At 39.1% G+C, this 20,729-nt stretch overlaps 1 protein-coding gene across 1 annotated transcript in view; it reads left to right on the top strand.

The window, feature by feature from the left end:
• Nucleotides 1-14,457, top strand: part of rspo4 (R-spondin 4) — a 32,751-nt gene extending 18,294 nt beyond the window's left edge. Inside the window, exon 5 of the mRNA XM_005942766.3 lies at nt 14,125-14,457. Within this exon, the coding sequence (XP_005942828.1) occupies nt 14,125-14,261 (137 nt within the window). The 3' untranslated portion in view covers nt 14,262-14,457. The remainder of the gene's footprint in view (nt 1-14,124) is intronic.
• The last annotated feature ends 6,272 nt before the right edge of the window (nt 14,458-20,729 follow it).

Below are 20,729 nucleotides of genomic sequence, written 5' to 3'. Positions count from 1 at the left end.
CTTATGTCTGTCAGTGTTAAGACTGCCAGTGGATTCAGTGTCCATTGTTCATGTGACTGCTGGATTTTGAAGTGTACAGGGCTATACTCTCTGCTCAGATTCATTCAAACAGAACTGCAAAAGTGATCTGACCGTGCTTTACAGTGCAAATGGATAATGACCCAAAGCATATTGCAAAAGCAACCAAAGAGTTTCTCTAGCTAAGGAGTCAAAGGAGCTTGCAAAGAAAAGCGTGTGGACTTCTTTAAGTTGCTTGAAGACGTTTCACCTCTCATCCAAGAAGCTTCTTCAGTTCTAAGGTCAAATGGTGGAGAGTCCCAGATTTAAACCCAGTGGGAGTTTCCCCCCACAAGAGGGACAAAAGGACCCCCTGATGATCCTCTAATCCACTGAGCCAAGGTGTGAAAGCTGGGTGTGGGTCCCAATCAGCCAGGTTTCGGGTGAGTCTCATTGTGAAACCTGGCCCCACCTATCATGTGATTCCTGAGGTCAGATGGCCCAGGATGTGAGTGGGCGTTAAGGCGTCTGGGAAGGGATCTCAAAACTGGATTATAGATGGCAGAGAGTTGGTGTCGTAAACCCCCGCCTCTGTTCAAAGATGGTCGCTCACAGTGGACATAGATGCTTCTTTCACTCCTCTTTCAAACCATCTGTCCTCTCTGTCCAAAATGTGAACATTGGCATCCTCGAAAGAGTGACCTTTATCCTTAAGATGCAGATGGACTGCTGAGTCTTGTCCTGTGGAGGTGGCTCTTCTATGTTGTGCCATGCGCTTGTGAAGTGGCTGTTTGGTCTCTCCGATGTAGAGGTCTGGGCATTCCTCGCTGCACTGTACAGCATACACCACATTGTTAAGTCTGTGTTTTGGAGTTTTGTCTTTCGGGTGAACCAGTTTTTGTCTGAGTGTGTTGCTGGGTCTGAAATACACTGGGATGTTGTGCTTGGAGAAAACTCTCCTGAGTTTTTCTGATACACCGGCTACATAGGGGATGACAATGTTGTTGCATCTGTCTTTCTTATCCTCCCTCGCTGGTGTCTGATCTTCTTTTCTGTTACCCCAAGTTTTGTGTTCCAGAGGGATGGGAGTCAAACAGGAGGTACTGGTCCGTGTGTGTGGGCTTCCGGTAAACTTCAATGTTGAGGTTGCCATTCTCTTCAATGTGCACAGCGCAGTCCAGGAAAGGCAAACAGTTGTCCTTTGTGTCTTCCCTGGTGAACTTGATGTTTTTATCCACAGCGTTAATGTGCGCAGTGAAGGATTCCACTTCTTGTGTCTTGATTTTGACCCAGGTGTCGTCTACATATCTGTACCAGTGGCTGGGTACTCTTCCTTTGAAAGAGCCAAGAGCCTTCCTTTCCACTTCCTCCATGTAAAGGTTGGCTACAATAGGTGACACGGGGGAGCCCATGGCACAGCCATGTTTTTGTCTGTAGAAGCCTTCGTTGTATTTGAAATATGTAGTGGTGAGGCAGAGGTCTAACAGTGTGCAGATCTGATCGGGTGTGAAGTTGGTCCTGTCCTCCAAGGAGCTGTCTTCTTGTAGTCGTTTTCTGACAGTCTCCACGGCCTCCGTGGTGGGTATGCAAGTGAAGAGAGAGACTACATCAAAGGACACCATGGTTTCATCTGGATCCAGGGTAAGTTTCTGGACCTTGTCGGTGAAGTCGGTGGAGTTCTTGATGTGGTGTGGGGTGTTCCCCACGAGAGGCGCAAGGATGGTAGCAAGGTGTTTTGCAATGTTATAAGTGGCTGAGTTTATGCTACTGACTATGGGTCTGAGTGGGACCCCTTCCTTGTGGATTTTAGGAAGTCCATAAATGCAGGGTATGGCATCCCCTGGATAAAGGCAGTGATATGTGAGGCGGTCAATGATTTTGTCCTTTTCAAAGTCTTGAAGGCAAGCTATAACTTTTTTTTTTCTCCAAGCACGACATCCCAGTTTACTTCAGACCCAACAACACACTCAGACAAAAACTGGTTCACCCAAAAGACAAAACTCCAAAACACAGACTTAACAATGGATCATTGGGGCGTCCTTTTGTCCCACTTTGGGGGGAAACTCCCACTGGGTTTAAATCTGGGACTCTCCGCCATTTGACCTTAGAACTGAAGAAGCTTCTTGGATGAGAGGTGAAACGTCTTCAAGCAACTTAAAGAAGTCCAGATGCTTTTCTTTGCAAGCTCCTTTGACTACGATGACCTGGATGACTGAGAACCTTCACAGAATCTAGGTAAGGAAATGGATTATTCTTGCATGGTCAAAAGCTGTGGTTCTATAGAGCATGCTTTCAGAATTCTTGTGGAATTGCAGAAGGCAGTTACACTAAAGGCCTGCGGAGCATATGAAGGACATGTACATAGTGATGTGCATAGGTTTTAGATGCCAGGCAGTCAGTAACTGCAAGAGATTCCAACCAAGTTTTTATCCAAATCAAGTATTAAAAACAGACCTTATATTATTATGTTAGTTTTTCCACTTACTTTTGAGCCCGTGAAACATCTTGATTGTCTGATTTCAAATCAGCTGTGGTAGTGTACAGAGGCAAAATTACAAAAAAGTGTTTTATTGTCCAAATATTCATGAACTTAAATGTATGTGACAAAAATGAGGCTAGATGATCCAAGTACTACATAGAGAAAATCATGTCAGTACTTCACAAACACCCAAGGCACTAAAAGTACACCTTGAGTTTTTACTTATCACTTAATTGTACACATTCCCCAGTCAAAGTGTGGATTATGTGTGGGTGCGTCAATTAACCAGGATTTAACCACCATTTAAGAAACCAAAAATAGTCGAGGTATTTTTGTGCATTTTTGCATCAACTTGTAAACTAAGCGACCGAAAATCAGCTGGTTGTAACCCTAACCTGCATGAGTGAGGGGGAAAAATCTAATCACAAGCTGAGTGATTATCTGTATTCCATCTGCATGTGGATAACTCAAACAATCTTTCCATAAGTTTGGTCTGCATGTATGTATTTGTGAAAGGGCTTTGTGGCTACAGACACATGTTTGCCATTAGCATGAAAACATTAAATTGTATTTATGGTGGTGATAATCTCCCCAAGTCAGACTGATTTACTCAGCTTGCATTTAAAAAAGGGAAAGCAGCAGCATAGCCCCTATTTAGGCCTTAATGTATTTCCTCTGCTGTAAAATTGAAAGTGGCTGCATAGCTAGTGTTTTATGATGCAGTGCAACGCAAATGTAAACTGGAAGGAAACTTCTATGGTTGAAGTCCAGCAGCATGCATCTGTCTTGCATCTGTATTACAACAGACAAAAACAACTGTGGTTGAACTTCCCTGTCAAAGGTCCATTTCTCATTATTTTTCCATCAGTGCCGCAGTACTTTACATAATTATAAAACCAAAGTGGAAATGAATGGATAAAAGTCATAATGCAAAACTGTAGTCCCACATGGCTTTTTGATTGGTCATTACTTTTTCCTTCTAAATGGTAAAAAATAAAGCAAACCTTGATTCACTCAAGGGATTCCTTTTAGTAAGAGAATACAACTGCAGCTGTACTTCAGTTTTTAATGTACTTAAAGCAACACAAATCAAGTACAGGCTTGGTACAGTCCCACAGACCACTCGTGGCTCTGCACGCTACAGCTACCTAGCCAACGACAAGTTCAAAACACAATGCAAAACACATTAAAACACAATATAATAAGATAATTCAGAGAACAGGGCTGGGATTAACTGGGATAAGCAAGTGTGTGTACTTTATCCGTATCCTACGGTACTAACAGTAAGAAACAGATTTGTGCTGACTTGATTTGTGAACACATGAGCAAGGACACTGGTGGGTTTTTTGGAGGACCACTGCCAGTTCTGGTTTTAGCTATAGATGATGATAATGTCACCAAAATTTGATGGATCACCAATGCATTTAACACAGACATTTCTCCAGAAGACTGCCAAAGTCCAAAAATCTGTTTCTGCAGTCCCTGCGGATCCCTGTGGCTTTCCGTCTCTGTAGCTAATTTACTCTTTCACAACAACTGCACAGGAGTGACTTTTCATATTAGCCACTTATTAAAAACTTATTAAGGCTTAGCTTCATGAGTTTTAGAGGTTTGACCCCCACATTCCTTATTCACTGCACATTTTGCTCCTGCAACCACAGAAATATGTAACATTTTACTGCACTGGAGTTCATCCTACCGTTTGCTGACCCCATCTATAACTCGTTTGCTCGCTTTCGGAATGAAACATTTTTTTCTACTCCATGATGTTGTCAAGAGACATGTTCTGGACTGGGCCCACTGTCAATTAATAGAGACCATGTGTGACATTTATAAAGGGACTTTTGAGGCGACACGGGGATATTATCCAGATCATTTTATATCAGGATGTGAGCTTATTTACTGGTCTGGCACAACAAGAGAATTTGGCTAATTGTGATGCAAGTAAGACGTCAAAAAGACCACAAACGTCCTGTCAGCCGCTGTCAAATGAAAAACAAAATCATTATATGGCTAATCGTTAGTTTCAGTTTGGTATTATTACACCTCTCAGATTAGATAATTATATTTGTTAAAATGGAAAGTATGGCTTGTTTATGTGATGTTCTTTTAGCAGCCTCATCGTGAAATTTCACACATGCCGATCATGTTTCTTACTTTACACGTGTTTTGAAGTAATGTGTGATTTTACCTTCAACCAAACACACTTGAGAATATACTTCTGTAGGCTTTTATAAGTATTCAATTGTCAGACTTTCAGTTTGTTTTTTCTCTCATTTTTTGAGGATAAAAGGAAAATTCTAGCTGTGATGCGTTGGATTGTATACCATCCTCACTCAGAGGGAGTTATTTTAGATTTCAATTTCAAACGCTGCTACTTTGGTCTGTACAGTACAGAACTCAGTGTGCCCTCTCATCCCATAACATATGGATCTGGGTAAAGTTGCAGTGTAACCCAACACAGACAGTGAGCTAAAGTGCTTTTTTCCAAGTACCACATGTATTAAGTTACTGCACATTGAACAGTGCAGAGGTAGCCTAGGGGCAGCTAAACCCTGGACAACAGGTACTTTTTAAGGAGTAAGTTTGCTCCACAGTGTCTCATTCTCTCACTTTCATTTCTTAGATGTCTTTAACCCCCGAACTCTTCCACGGCATGCATTTTTAATTTCTCTTTGATATATGGGCTGATTGGGGCCTGATAAATGTAAAAACAAAGAATTAGCAGATTTTTATTTTTTTTTAACCTAATTTTAGTTTCTAAGAAAAATGAGAGTAACATATGAGGATATTCATTTAAAATTTCGATAGAACAGTAGCAGTATAATGTCCTCGTAAGTGGATATCAGGCCCTTGTAGAGCAAAATTGAGTATTTTGGTCTAAATAACCCAAAATATGATGTCCACATATGTGGATGCCAGGTCCTAGGAGGTTAAAGCATTTTTAAAGGCAGAAAGTGAAGAAAGCAAGTAATGAAACTTTCACGCATTCTTTCAGACTGCCCTTCAGTCTGTGGGCAGAGATGAAAAAAGTGTGTTCTTAGGTGGTTTCCAAACATTTTCATGAGGTTTTGTGTTAGTGTGACTGATTCAATTTGGCAGGATTCAACCAATCTCAATGTACTTTTCTAACATCTTTATAAGATTATTGAGATTTGGACATCTAGTGAGCTGCACAGGTGGTCCTTGTATACAGTGAATGTATCAAAGATGCCCCAATGTTCCGCTTCAGTACTAATTTTGCAACTAGCAGGCATCTTTTGTCCTTAAGGATCTACAGCAGTTTCCTGCACGACATCCTCCGTGATGTGCCTGAAAGTTAAAGCTACCTACACACGCAATTGTTCTCACTGTACCTGATGTTCAACTTTTACTCAAGCTTTTTTTTTAGCTTTCAGTGTACTTTTGACAGTAGCTGTATTTCCCTATTTTTGCTATAGGGTAGGGGATTTGTATGTGGAAGCTGTGGATTAGGCGACAGAGTGTTTTTTTTACTTTTCAGTATAGCTGTTTAAGATATGGTTTAAGCAGTCATGGACCCCGAGATTGGTTCGGTGATTCATGATGGATGGATGGATGGATGTTCCTACTTGCACCACCCATTACCGTCTCATTTTGAGTTTATTCCTTTGTTTGCCGTGACTGCATTTGATTGGACCATGTTGACGTTCCACATACCACTTGTAGACTGAACTAACATTGGATAGTTATCCAACCCTCCATCTGGTTAGGAATTTAAAACTAAAGCATTCCTTTTCACAATCATACAAAGTCATGCAGTAATACTGTCACCACTGGAATCTTCCTAACAGAATGGACACTCACCAGTCTCAGTGAAGCTCCAGTCAAAAATGTTCCTCATAGATATTTTCGACCATAATTCAAGCATGGAAACGTCTATTTTTTAAGTAACTTGTGTCATTGCTCAGCTGTACCACTTGTACGTGTTAGTTGGTTTCACTATTCTGAGGATGTGTGCACACCCAAACGGGCTGCATGCTGATTTGTCATCCATTATGCTGATGTATGTGCTTCTTTTTTCTTTCACAACATGTGGCTCTGATTATAACCAAGTTGTGCAAGGAGTCAGTATAGGCTCAAGAGCATAAAACCATAAAATTTGATCTTTTTTACCCTTGTTTAGTAAATGCAAGCCATTTGAGATATGGCCACATCTCACTGGGATATTATCTGGATTTAAATGGCCACTACACATTTTCCCTGCTGGTACATAGTCTTACAGACCCGAAGTAAACAAAGTCATTGTGCCTCACTCACACATGAGTGTTCATACCAAAATGGGAGAATAGATTGTCATCACTTCACAAAACTAAAATTCTAAAATGAACTGACATGTTGTTCTTGTGTTCCACATTGATGGTAAACATCTTGTGAATAACATCGCTTCGTTTTAGTGGTTTGGCTAAAAAAGAATCTGAGCTCGGCGCTGCCACTTTCATCAAAATTAGGTTGTTTGATGAATGACCCAGGGCCCAACACGGGAAGTTTAGACCAACTACAGTCATTTCAAGGCTACACATTCCAATAAATAAATGACAAAACATTTTTTATCCAACCTTTTAAAAATCTGTAATTACAAAAAAAGAAGAAGAAGAATTAAGTATACTTTATTTTACACTAATGCAGGAAAACAATATCCATCAGTCTGTGTTCTGATGATATCATCACTAATAAATCCAATCTGGTATTTTTCATAGAAAAGTCTGTCAATTTGGGAAAACAATCAAGAAACTGTGCCCAAAAACTGTAGTGTAAAAATTCCCACATGAAGCGGAGACATTCAGAAGTTTTGGCTTGGTGTGTTCAGGTCAACAGTTTACTGGCGACACATGTAAGAGTTTGATGTCTGTTTTCATTGTTTAACATAAAAGTGGAGAAATTCTCCAAAAGAGTTTGTGATGTGGTCGCATTTTTTAATGTCATGGTTTTAGTGCAAAGATGGAATTCAGTAGAATAATCACCAGGGCAACATTTGTATTTCTGTGTCTGCACACTAACTGTGAATGTGAACGTTTATGTTTGCGTGTGTGTTTGTAGTCTTCCTGTGGTCAGATTGTTATGGGATGAGCAGGGGAGTTTTCCAGCACTATGCTTGATTCAGTTAAGATGGCTGGGAGATATTCCACTCTCATGACATACCAGCTTCAACATGTGGTTCGCTGTCTCCATTTTTTCTTTTGTGCGTGTGTGTGTGTGAGTGTGTGAGAGAGAGAAAAGAAACACCTAGAGCAGGAGAAAAAGGGTGAACACTGTTGCATATAAAGATTTTTTTTACTTGCAGGCAGAAACAGCTCTTCTCCAACTCACATATGTGGTCAAGGTGTGTGTGGCTGAGGGTTCTGCGCTTACAGGAATCGGGTTATGATGCACACATCACAGGTTGCAGCTGATTCTGTACTTTACATTGCAACAAACAAGATAGCTTAAAACTAAGCAACCACTAAAATAATAGATCAAAAGTTCTGAGATACTCACACAGAAAGCACTTTGACTCAGCTCTGCGTGCTAAAAGCCCGGGGGGAGAGAAAACGAAGTGCAATTTTTGTTTGTAATATTGGAAGAATAAATAAATAATCCACAGTAATTACAGTCAAAGGTAAACACTTCACAGCAACAGAGATGATGTCCAAGCTCTGCAGAAGCAGAGGAATAGTAATGCAGTGGTGCAGTATCTGGGTACTTTCATACATAGTCTGGATAAATGTGGCGAGTAGTGATTTTTCTCGCAGAGCTACAACCAAAAGGTCTTTCTTTAAGTGTGGAAGCACAGTGAGAAGATAAGAAGTGGGGTCCAGGAAAATGATAGTTGCTCTGGACTAATCCTGTTGTGTAATTATGTATGGCTATAAGTTTACTCAGTGTAGAGTTGATGCACACTCTTATCCATAACATAAAACTATCCCAGATCCAAAAAGTAAATATGTTTTTCAGACTTTACTATAGTGCTCATAGTTTGAGTTATTTTCTTCCATGAATTACATCGTTTCCTTGTTACCCAGAAACGGATGTAGAGGCAGACTCAAAATCGCATCAGTGAGCTAACAATGTATAGTAAACATGAACAAATTGCTGTTGTACTGATAACAACGCCACACGGTTCAACTAGTAGCACAAGGATTTCATCATTTGTGGCACCACGCTGAAAGCACTCTGCAGTTCGTTCATTCGTGACCTTGCAGCTGTAGCACTGGTAGCTGACGCCTTCCACCATCTGAAGCAACGACATGATGTAACCTCACAGCAGTTCCTGATAGGCAGAGTGGAACGTGAAATTTGAAGTTATTATATCTTGACGTATTAACTAGGGGTGCACGATACACAAAATTCACGGTTCGGTTCGGTTCGATACTTTGGTGTCACGGTTCGATATTTTTTCGATACAAAAAAATGTTCATGCACTTTTTAATTTGTCATTTATTAAAATTATAAATATATATTTTAACTCAAAAGTACAGTTTTTAAATTTAACCCTAACCCTTGTGCGTGTTTTTTATTTTGACAGCGAATGACGCACCTGCGGACCACTTATGTGCAGCCCTGGTTATTTAGCTCGTCATATTGCAGCCACAGAAATTCTTTTGTCCATGAAACCATAAAGCTGCACTTTCTTTTTGCCTTATAGTCTGATTTGTCATAACTTCTCCGTTTTGTGGTAAGCTTTTCTTTGGCTGTCACTTCTTCACCCTGACCTGTCTTATTTGGCTCAGCAGAACTGAAATGCTTTTACACACCACTCACATAAGCTCAGCGATTCTCTGCGCGATCAACCTCTCACATGTTTAAGCTGCGGGAGATTTCACTTGTCATGTTTGCATAGTAAGCTAACGATTAATAAGACGATGTCAGAGGAATTGGTGCACAAATTATCATCACTCACAGATCAGTGCTGTCGCTCTCTATACACAGTTCGCACGATTGCAAAGTGAAAGCAAAAAAACAAGCGCAAATTCAAACGCGATTCAATATGTCACATATTGACAGTGGCTCACCGATGCCAATGACATAATTACCCAGCTACATTTCTGAAAGAATGCAAAAGCATTGACATATATTTTTCGTCCTACAATAGCCCGACGGGCAGGGCAGAGATAGATTTTGGTAGCCCGACTGAAAAAATCGCTAGCCCGGGACGTCGGGCTAGCGATATTGCAAGCCCTGTATCTGATTGAGGAATCACTCATCTTTGGAAAAGAGAGTTTATTACAGAGAAATGGCTCTTTCCAAAATAAAAGCTATACTATCCGCTTCTTCTGGGCTATATTCTCAGCAGCATAAGGAGAATCATGTGCTAACAGCTGTCTAAATGACTCGGCTAAAGTTAGTAGCATGCTTGTTGTTTTTGTCTTTGCACTAGGATGATGTCGGCGTAAATGTGCAGTCATATTCGTTGTGTTCCCACTAGTGCTTTCAGGTTAATCTCGTTGAAATGACCTTAACGCCACAACACGGCAAATCTCCGTTAACGAGCTACCGCCGATCGCCCCGTGCATGGGGCTAGACGGCCAACACGTTAACGAGCTAACTGCGCTAAACACAGTCCACCATGTATAGCTTGGCACACCAATGTTATTAGTATGATCGTTTAGCCCTGAATTAGCAGCTGGCACATCCAACATACTGTTTTACTTTAGTCCATGACTCGCTTACCTTCAGGGTCATACGTCACATGAAAACCAAAATAATTCCAAACGCCAGATCTGAATGAGGTGGGTCCATTTGCTGCTAAGGAGAGCTTAACTTCTGTCTTGCTAGCTTGCCCTGCGCTCTTCCTTCTGACTATGCTGTCTGTGTTGAGCGCTCAGTGGATCTGCGCTCGACAGTGCAGCCTAGGCGGAGTAGTCGAACACAGATTCACTGAGCGCTCAACACAGACAGCATCGTCAGAAGGAAAATTGATAAAATAAATTACAAATGTTGTATTGTTCGATACATATGCGTACCGAACCGAAAGCACTGTATCGAACGGTTCAATATCGATACGAATATCGTTGCACCCCTAGTATTAACTTGAAATTTCGAGTTATGGGTGGAAAAAAATAAAAACGTTTCAGCAGCAGAAACAAGCTCGCATGCAAACTATTCCAAGTCAGCTGATTCAGTCAATGTAGCCGTTAACCTCCTAGCTTACCAAGATTTATAGAATCTGTAATTATTAAAAGAAAAGTAAGTCTGGATTGTGAACTTACACCATTATCACTCACACAAATTCAAATGTAACGCGTGCATGTTCATATGCACGTTTTAACAGTCACCACAGGGTTTCAGTTTTAAGAATTAGTGTGTATAATGTAGACACACAGATAGTACGGACGCATTTTGGGACAACCTGCCCTTATTCTCAATCATCAACACAGCTTCCAAAATAAAACACTTTGTGACAGCACTAATGAAGGACAGATTTAAAAAAATGAAGAGATGTCAAGGGGGGAAAGGAGAGAAGAAGTGCATGGAGAGGGGAAAGAGGAATTGAGTTTTAAGAAGAATATAAGGAGAAGAGACAGTGTGGATTTAAAAAGTCCAATCTGTGAGGATACGCTCTTATTACTAATGAGGGGCAGATGACAGCAGTGGGGGGTGAAAGTATTGAACACAGTATTAAACGTTCTTTTCATCACTTTAGCTGTTGACGTGACAGAAATATAACTAAATATCAGTAAAAACAAAGTGTGAGCGTCAATATGTAACTAACCTACGAAGATGAATTGGTTTCACTGCCACTGCCTCAAAAACACCACACACACAGCTGACTTAGAGACCGCCAGTCTGAGATATCTGGATTGGTTTGTGGGAAGAAAGTAGAAACTCCAGGATTGCCCCAAAAATGCAAGGGATGTTCTGCTGAACAAGGCAGTTACAACACCACCGTGCCGCTGTGGAGCTGCGCAAAGGCAACCAGCAGTTTGAATTGATGGATGTGATTTTGTGTGCATGACACAGTGAAAGCACCATCTGTATTTTCTTCATCTGTGCAATGTGCGCGGCGCACGTCCAAATGTTTTGGATGGAATGAGATGGAGCGAAAACAAAAGGAACGACGGCCAAAAGAAAAGAAAGGAATTGTAATTCTATTTGAATTGTTTGTGTTTTTTCTGAGCATCAGTTTTCGAGTTCACTTTAGCCTTTTTCAACCCAGCGTGAAACCCAACTTACCAATGAAGTAATAAGAAGAGAAAAACCTTTCAAATTTAAAAACAAAAGTCCTTACCAAGCCTTACGAAATACATTTATTAACCCACCAAAATACTTTTCTTTTGCATTAATTCTACTAAAAATCAATTCTTAATAATTGGAAATTCTACCAGCTATTTGACATGCCAGATTTATTATGGAGCAAACAGCATTGCGTCAAAAACAGTTGCTTAGAAGTGAGTGACAAACAGCCCGTTTGTTTCACTGACTTTTAAGGAATACTTTTATTATAACATAAAATTATAAACAGGTTTGTATGTTATATGGCTGACACTCAGTTTTCATGTCACTGCTTAATTTTACAGTTTTCCATCCTTGTAATGGCGTCTTTTCGTGCTCGGTCTGTCTTTATAAATGTTGAGCTCAAGAGGTTAAATAAAGTGAATGAATTAAAAATGTCTCTTTGGTGCAGGGTTTATACCGAGTAGTGCAGAATAATTACATTGCACATAAAAAAGAACGTTTTAACACTGTTATATGCAGTCCCATAGAAATCCAACTGAAGCCTTAATGCTTTTATTGCTTCTATTGTAGTCTTAGTTTCCTGTTCTTAGCTTGTGGCAGCCTGTATGTTCCTCCGTTTCAAGGCTCCACATGTTGTGTGTTCAGACACATTCTTCTACATAACTTGGTTTCAATAAGCAGTTTTTTGAGTTACTGTTGCCTTCTTATCAGCTTGAAGCAGTCTGGCCATTCTCCTCAACGAGGCAGACTGGATATCCTTTCAGATCGTTCTCTGTAAAGATGTTTGTGCGGGAAAATCCCAGCAGGTCAGCAACCCATCCGTCACCAAAAACAAGCCATGTTCTAAGTCACTTAAATCTATTTTCTTCCTCATTCTGATGATCAGTTCGAGCAGGTCTTCTTGACCATGTGGCTCATTAGAGATTGGCTAGTGAGCACATATTAATAGATATGAAATGGATTACTTGTTAAGTTAGAGATATATTTTTTATTTTTTGCAGGTGGGGCAGAAAGATTCTTTATGAACGCTGGTGTGACCACGAGAGTATGTTTCTTGGGGTTTGCTTCCTTTCTTCTTTTACTGCCTTTCTGCGTGCAGTTGTTTTTACTCTGATGTCCAACCAAGCTCTAAATCAACATCAGTGCTATATATTACAGAAAATGATTCCACCTTTAAGCTTATGCCAGAGATACTGAAGCTCCCCTCTCCTTTCCTGAACATTAAAACCACATTTTCTATCTAAGCTAAACTTTACCTTAACAGCATGAGACAGCTATATGAGATCTATGGTTAAGTTTTAAACTAATATGTCATGATGTATTTTGAAATACCAAAACATTTGTTCATTGTGTTCAGACCCACTGAAGTTTCATTTAAAGTCCTCGGGTCTTTAAAATAAATGACATTACATATGATGCATGTGTGTCCACAGCAGATAATGCATCAGATCAGTGCTGAAGAGCATTAAAAGCTTTCTCCTGTCTCTGTAAACATACGGCCCATTATCAAAGCAGCTAAACATCACTGAGAACATTTTAGTGAAACCTGCCTGATGTGGACCGTCAGCCAACAGAACCTCAGAGCATCAGGTCACAGAATACAGTAATTGTCCAAGACCAGAACATTTTACACACACATTAAGTAAATTATTAACAAAGCTGGAAGGGTTAGCCAGTGGAGACCAACTGGGAAGATGAATCAAGCTGTTTAGGTTTAAGACAGCCTGATGGGTTTCTAAGGTAGAAGACAAACTACTGTCTGATGAGTCACACTGCAACATAAAAGTGTTCTCTTTTACTGTAGTGATTTCCAAACCAATTGTGTTAAAGGACACCTCAAAAAGCCTTTTTTTTATTTTCACTTTAAACCAAACACAACATTTAGGAGTGCAAAAAGTTATTAGATATAAAAGCTTTTAGGTTCTGCTCTTTTTCCAATCACCAAGCTCAGATTTCTTCAAGTTTTATTTCTTCTATTGCAGTATTGTTTAGACACTTTTCACTAAAACAATGCTGACGTTTAGTAAGTGTCTTATAATGGAATTATTAACCTTTTCTTTCGATTCAGGAGTTGCAAAAACTGTTATTGGTTACTTTAGTGTGTTTTAAGATAAAAACATGATGACAACATTTTCATCTAAATAAGGCATCAAAATTAGCTTGATAAAGATTTAAAAGTATTCTCTTCACCTTCAACACAGACTATGACTGAATAACTGGATTTATTTATAAATGTATAAATTATGATGAACAGGAGAAAAAAAAATCCTTCCATTTACTTTAGCTGTCTAGTGTGTTATTCACTAAATATACTCATAAATATGTATATACACATGTATATATGTTAATAAATAAAGTTTTTCTTTTAATTATGATAAAAAATATGCATGTAGACAACTGATCTGAAATGCAGATGTGCCATGTGTGATATTTAATGTTTCATGTTGACTTGTTTTATATTTTTTATCTGTCAGAAAGAAGACAGAATAAAAAAGGAGGACTTGGAAAGAAGAAGGAACGAAAACGGCTACGGCTGCACACCAGCGACAGCGTTGGCAACTCAAGAAACAGAACAACCACAGGGGAGCAAAGACATCATGGAGATCCCTGAGGGGGAGACAGACACGATGTAACACGGAACATATATGAAAATATGTCATAAATCTGTATCGTTTCCAAGCGGTCAGAAGCATAAATCGAGACTGAACTAAAAGTTCCTAAGAGGTCGTGCTTTTCACTAGTGTATTAAAACTGTCTAAAGTAGCAGCTTGGTGCGAGGAAAACTCTCCCTTCACCAGGTAAAGCAATCCTACTGCGAATTCTAGCCCTTTGAAACCTTTGATCTCCCAAAAAAAAAAAAAAAAAATTTGCTAATTTCAAACTTCCCATGCAGGAGGAGCAACATATGAACCATCTCTCAATCAGATTTAAATAATTATCTTTTAGTGATTTTATAGCCACAGATTGTTACACAGCTACATTTTCTCTGGTCATTTCATCAGTTTAGCAGAAATTTCAAGTTACAGTTATATAATTAATATTGAGTGCAGATTTAATTTTAGAGGTTGAAGTAAAATACCATAGGAATTACAGATGACCTATTTTATGTAGGTTTAAGTTTCATGTACAGTTTTGACTTTTCTTCAATATTTATTAATAAATTAAGGGGCTTAAAAATAAATCACACCCTACCCCAAACATCCCCCCAACCCCCCCAACATAACTCAGAAGCTTAAAGTCCTGGTCATGCATAGAAAGGAGCAGTGGCTGGTGAGCAAAGGATTATTAAATAGTAAAGACAAACAGCATCCAGCTAAGTAAAGAACAGGAGGTGGGCATATCATCATCCAAGCACAAAGAGAAGATTACATGAGAGAAATAACCAGAAACTACCCATCAGCCCCAAGAAGAGACAGACGACAAAAGCCAGAGCAGCTCTAGTACAGACAGACCGGACAGAAACTTGGATCAAATTGGACTGCAAAAATATTCAGTTCAATTTTATTTATATGAAATTGGTGAAGAAAAGAGCACGTCAAAAGCGTGGAATGGCTCATAAGTGTACCTGCAATATAATGTGCAAAACACTGTGGAGGAAAGAAAGGTGTGCTTTTGCTTCCCGTGGTCATCAGTATTTACTGAACTCTGATGTGTGTAGAGCAGTACTTTCTACTCATATTTAGCCAAATGCAGCAGAAGCAACCCAGACGTTTCTGAAGCTCACAAAGTAAAAACTGAAGACAGATGTTATAAAAGCAAAAAGCATGACATAAATATCAGGCTTTTTAAAAAAGTGATGGGCATTATTTCCAGAGTTTAGGCTATCATTGCCTACAAATGATTTACTTCACTTGCATTTGAGCTCCTGAAGACTGTGTATAAAGTGTCTGTTATTCATTATCATGATAAAACTAATATAACTGTAACTTGAATCAGTTTAAGAAAATAGCTACGATAACCACAACAAAGCTGTCAGTATCCAACAGAAAATAATGTTAGCAAGAGCACAAATTGTTCTTTGCTTCTTTTTCTTCTGCAGTTTCTAAAGTTGCTATTCCAGTGAACCTAAAAATGATAAGACTTGCTTTATTTATCTCAGCAGTTGGGAAATTATTGTCACAGCAGCCTGAACATGAAAACCAAACTATCTCTATAAAATAAAAAAAGCTTTAGAAGTCCCACATATTCAAGCTTGTTACTACAGAGTTTAACCTCACACTATGAATTTTATTTAGTTATATGCCAGCTTCTTTCTTTTATTTTCCCCTGGCTTGTCTGATATGCACAAGTATACCTTGGTATGCATAGTTAGTGTAGCAAGATTGAATATGTGGGTATTTCTTCCGTTTTTTTTTTTTCTTTCTTCTCCAGAGCTGATAAATGGCTTTGTCTTTTAACAGCTTGCTTGCATGTATTTATCAATATTTCAAAGACAAAGTGGTATTTTTTTTTTATCCACAGCACACGAGTGTACATTTCAATAAATGTTTATTTTGATGCGGCATCCATTGTGCAGTTTTAAATGGAGTTGATCTGTTTGAGTGAGATCTTTTGTCCACTCAAAGTATCTAATAGAAATCTTCATGTTATATTGTTCACCTTTAACAGACTGAAGTCTCTTTGTCTACAGGAACAGTTCTCCGGGCTTCTTGAAGGACATTCAGAGCTCTTCTCTGGATGTTGGCCACCTTTTTCCTTCCATTCTCTGTTGAGATGATCAAAAAGTGCTTAAATAATGTTAAGGTCCAGGCTTTGGGGAGGCCAAACCATGACTGATAGTGTTCCATTATCTGTTCTGCTGTGTGATTGAGACTGAAATATGAAACTGTTGCCTTCCAGATGGTACTGCATGTTGGATTAGACAGTACTTTTCTGTGACAATAACTCTATCAATCTTGACAAGATCCCAAACACTCCTGGCTGCAATGCAACCCAAACCATGACAAAGCCTCCACCGTGTTTTAAAGATGGCACTCACTTTTATAACTCTCTCCTGATGTCCTTCATAAAAGTTGAACTAAAAGTTTCCAATTTGGACTCCTCACTCCATAAGACCTGTTGCCACTGATTTTCAGTCCAGTTCTAGTGTAACCTCAGCCTTTTCTTCCTGCTTTTTCCTTAAGTGTTGCTTCTCAGCAGCCAATTTTCCACTTAGACCATGAAGGGCCAGATAAATCTTTCAGGTCCTGTGTCAGGTCATTTTTCCAGAATATGACTTCCAGATAGGGTTCATCTGCTGTAAATATTTTTAAGGGTTTTTACTAATACCCAAAGTCACAATGTCAAAATGTTGTTTTCCTGATTACATATTTGTTCCTATATCAGTCTAAGTACTTCTCACTATTGAATCCTTTAGATATGACTTAAGTGGAAGGTCTTCCCTTACACAACACCAGCAGCAAACATATTTTCACATTGCTGCTAACTAATACAACAGCATTACAAGGCCAATGCATCTTTCCGAGTACACAATGTGCAGAAAGCTGAGCAAGAACAGTCTATAAACTAAAAAAGAAAAGCAAAAACACCAGAATTACATAAGGATATCAGCTAAAATATCCATGTTTAGTTAGTTAATTACTCTCCACGGACAACAGAAAGTTGAAAGTCATCTTTTATTGCACAATAAAAGATCACACATACCATGTTTTGACTCATGAGATTGGTCCACATGGGAATACAGAGTTATACTTACAAAGAAAAAAAAAAAGAAGAAAAAAAAAAGATAAAACCCCACCACATAACTTATTTATTAATGACCGGGTTTCTGACTTCAGGATCAGCCAGTGAATCACAGCCTGGTGAATTACGTTGCACTTGGTTCAGCAGTGCTTGGAGAGGGCCTGCGAATAGTCAAATATTCAACTTGCCCCGGGTTCTGGAGGGCAGTTTCAGAGACATGAACTGGACAAAGGTGGTGACGTTTTTAGATCCAGTCTAAAGATTTATTTTACAGTTGCCTTTCACCATTTGTCATCATTATACCTAAACTGCAGTCATGCTATTTTTAAATCTCATGGTCGCTTCAAACTTTAAATGACACTTTCCCTTCGGTAAGACGGTGCAACGAGCTAAAAGCAAATTCAAGAAAAACATGGCTGTTAATTCAAAGATAAATTACGATCAGGTGTTCCTGTCACTTTCGACATAAACCCATGTTGACGACTTCTGGTAGTACGAGTGTATATCAAAAGGTAACAGCTTTTCCACCACATTAATGTCTGAAGTTGACAAAGGAGAAGAAAATAATGGCCGGGGCAATAATTCACGTTTTGTCTTCTGCCAAGAAAACATTTTAGTGTCTGTGAAATTCGATTGCAATGAACTGGAAAAAACACATATGGAGACTGATATTTTTCAGCTTTTGTAATGACTGGCTTGACAAATAAAATAAGTTCTAACGTTTTTATTTTTATGGATTGTTTTCAGGGGTTCTTTAACTTCTGAGGCTGCGTATCAGGGGTGCTCTTCTAATAAGCCACATAGGAGGCCTGAACTATGGAAATGAATAAGACTCATCATTCCCTAATGTAACCTCGAACACTGTCAAATAACACAAAGACTTCATAACCTGTTAGTTTGAGCCTATCAGGATGGAGAAAGAAACAAATATAACATCCTTAACCAGATTTAGTGCGATATATTTGCATGATGTTGTAGATATTTTCAATCAGAGTTCTAACTTTGCAGTTTGAACTTTAAATGCATGATTAACACGTCATGAATCTGACAGACTCTTCAGGTACTTTACTTGTTTGAACTGCAGATTCCCTACAATGTCAGCTTCAAAACCTGCTAGTTTTCAGTCATCTTCTCGTTCTAGAGGAAAAAATAAAAACAGGTTTTTGAAAAAGTATGCTACTGTACTGCAGCTTTAGAAAGGATCCTGCATCTGCAGACTGTACCAAAGGGTGGCTCACGCTGGATTACCGTGGGGACTATGAAAAGAAAATAAAGAGGAGTCAAAGGAGCTTGCCAAGAAAAGCGTCTGGACTTCTTTAAGTTACTTGAAGACGTTTCACCTCTCATCCGAGAAGCTTCTTCAGTTCTAAAACCAAATGGTGGAGAGTCCCAGATATAAACCTAGTAGGAGTAACCCAACACACAGCGATAGACAAATACTCCCACTAGGTTTATATCTGGAACTCTCCACCATTTGACCTTAGAACTGAAGAAGCTTCTCGGATGAGAGGTGAAACGTCTTCAAGTAACTTAAAGAAGTCCAGACGCTTTTCTTGGCAAGCTCCTTCGACTACGATGACCTGGATGACTGAGAACCTTCACAGACAAAATAAAGAGGAGGTATTCTAAGAACTCTTAACCATTTAATTTTGATGTAATTACATCTAAAAAAAAAAAAAAAAAAAAGAAGAAGAAGAAAAATTAAAAAACAGGGCATGTGACATTACCAGATACTTTAAATTCCACGTGAACCAAAATGCTTTTGTCTTTGAGAAAACTTAACAAAACCAGCCACTGGTCAGTCAACAACGTAAAGACGAGAACTGTACAATAAATACATTTTTTTATGATAAGAGATAAACGTTTACATTTTTGAGGTGACTGTTTTGAAGAACATTTAAGTTAACCAACGAGAACTTCAATGAAAAGAAAAACACTGTTAAAGAAGGCATGGTGTGACACGAAGAGACAATACAGAGCCATCGCCAGTCGACTTGATTAACCCCCCCCTGCCCCCGAGCTGTGGTTACATACTGCACCTGCAAGTTTGTTTCACAAGTTTTTGCACAAGAATAAGCCATTAACAGCAAATGATGTGCACACATGACCTCTGGAACACAACGCTTACCCGTTCCTTTGAGATAAATCATCTGTGGTGCAAAGCGACTGGCTTCCCCTTCTGATTTGCTCTTTTGGGAATCTCGAATAACACACGACAACAATCAAATACTTAGGCTGCATACATACTGTGTGCGCATTATCATCCTAGATGTGCTGGATACCAGACACAAGGCCCCGTGAAGGAAGAGAATTCTAAAAGATTAAGTAGCATTCCTCAAAGGGAAATTCTGATATTTCCCAGCTTGTGTCTTATTCCTCTAATTATCAGCAGATTTCTTGTGGAGATTTGAGAAGCTAAACACTGCTAAGAATGTAACAGGTCAGGGTACGAAGCATGAATATGAATAATTACAGCTCTGAGTGCAAAGAAAAAAAGCTTTAAAAACGACTGCAGCAATGAACTGCAGAGCAGCTAGGGTGCAGCGCTCATCTCCATTAACTTTACAGCTTTAGTCAATAAAAGTGTGCACGGTATTTACCCTACAAGTTTAACTTTGGGATTCTGAAAGTTGCAGCCGCTAACCCTAACTCTTCAATAAGACTCTGAAATTTAGATCCAGGCTGAGTAATCCCAGAATTTCCCTTTAAAGAACAGCATGGCATCATCTAATGATAAAATCCAACACTTAGATTTTCAAATGTTAACCACTTTCCAAAAGATAATCGCCACACTGGAAACGTGAAGTCAAGATAGCGTGCAAGTGAGGCTCACAAAAAGAGAAATGAAAGCAATTTTAGAGGCACTGGTAAGCAAACAGTCACTTTTTGTTAACTCTCCATTTGTGCTTTGAGGGATGATTGATTGACCTTAAGGGATAAATGTAGCGATTTGAGCAGTGGTACCTTCCGTTACTATTGGCTTCTGAAGATAATGCACATCACCAACGCCGTGTACGCATAAAAACAAAAAGGAAAGACAAACAATAACATGACCTAATAAGGAGATGTAATTGAACATCTATACAAAAAAAATACTCGCTAAATAAGGCATTTTACTTTGAATAATACATAATGAAACTAACAGAAAAAGAATGTCATATTTGGTGAAAGTTTGGCAAAGCAAAAGAAAAGTATAATAAATTATATGTAGCCACAAACTTGTGACAAGGCAACAACTATGTTTGTTTTTTTTTCCCCAACAAGAAATGTGACCTGTAAGGACGAAACAGAGTAGAAACTGCTCCACCACAAAATGTGTGCGCATGCATGCACACATACACACTTTCTCCCATTACAGCACACTCTCGCATACACACACACGCACACACGCTCACAC

Source organism: Haplochromis burtoni, unplaced genomic scaffold, assembly GCF_018398535.1.
Source record: "Haplochromis burtoni strain Fernald_Lab_line unplaced genomic scaffold, NCSU_Asbu1 Contig_347, whole genome shotgun sequence".
Classification (NCBI taxonomy): domain Eukaryota; kingdom Metazoa; phylum Chordata; class Actinopteri; order Cichliformes; family Cichlidae; genus Haplochromis; species Haplochromis burtoni.
The sequence above is the reverse complement of the archived record's forward strand: the minus strand, read 5'-3'. Positions and strand labels throughout refer to the sequence as shown.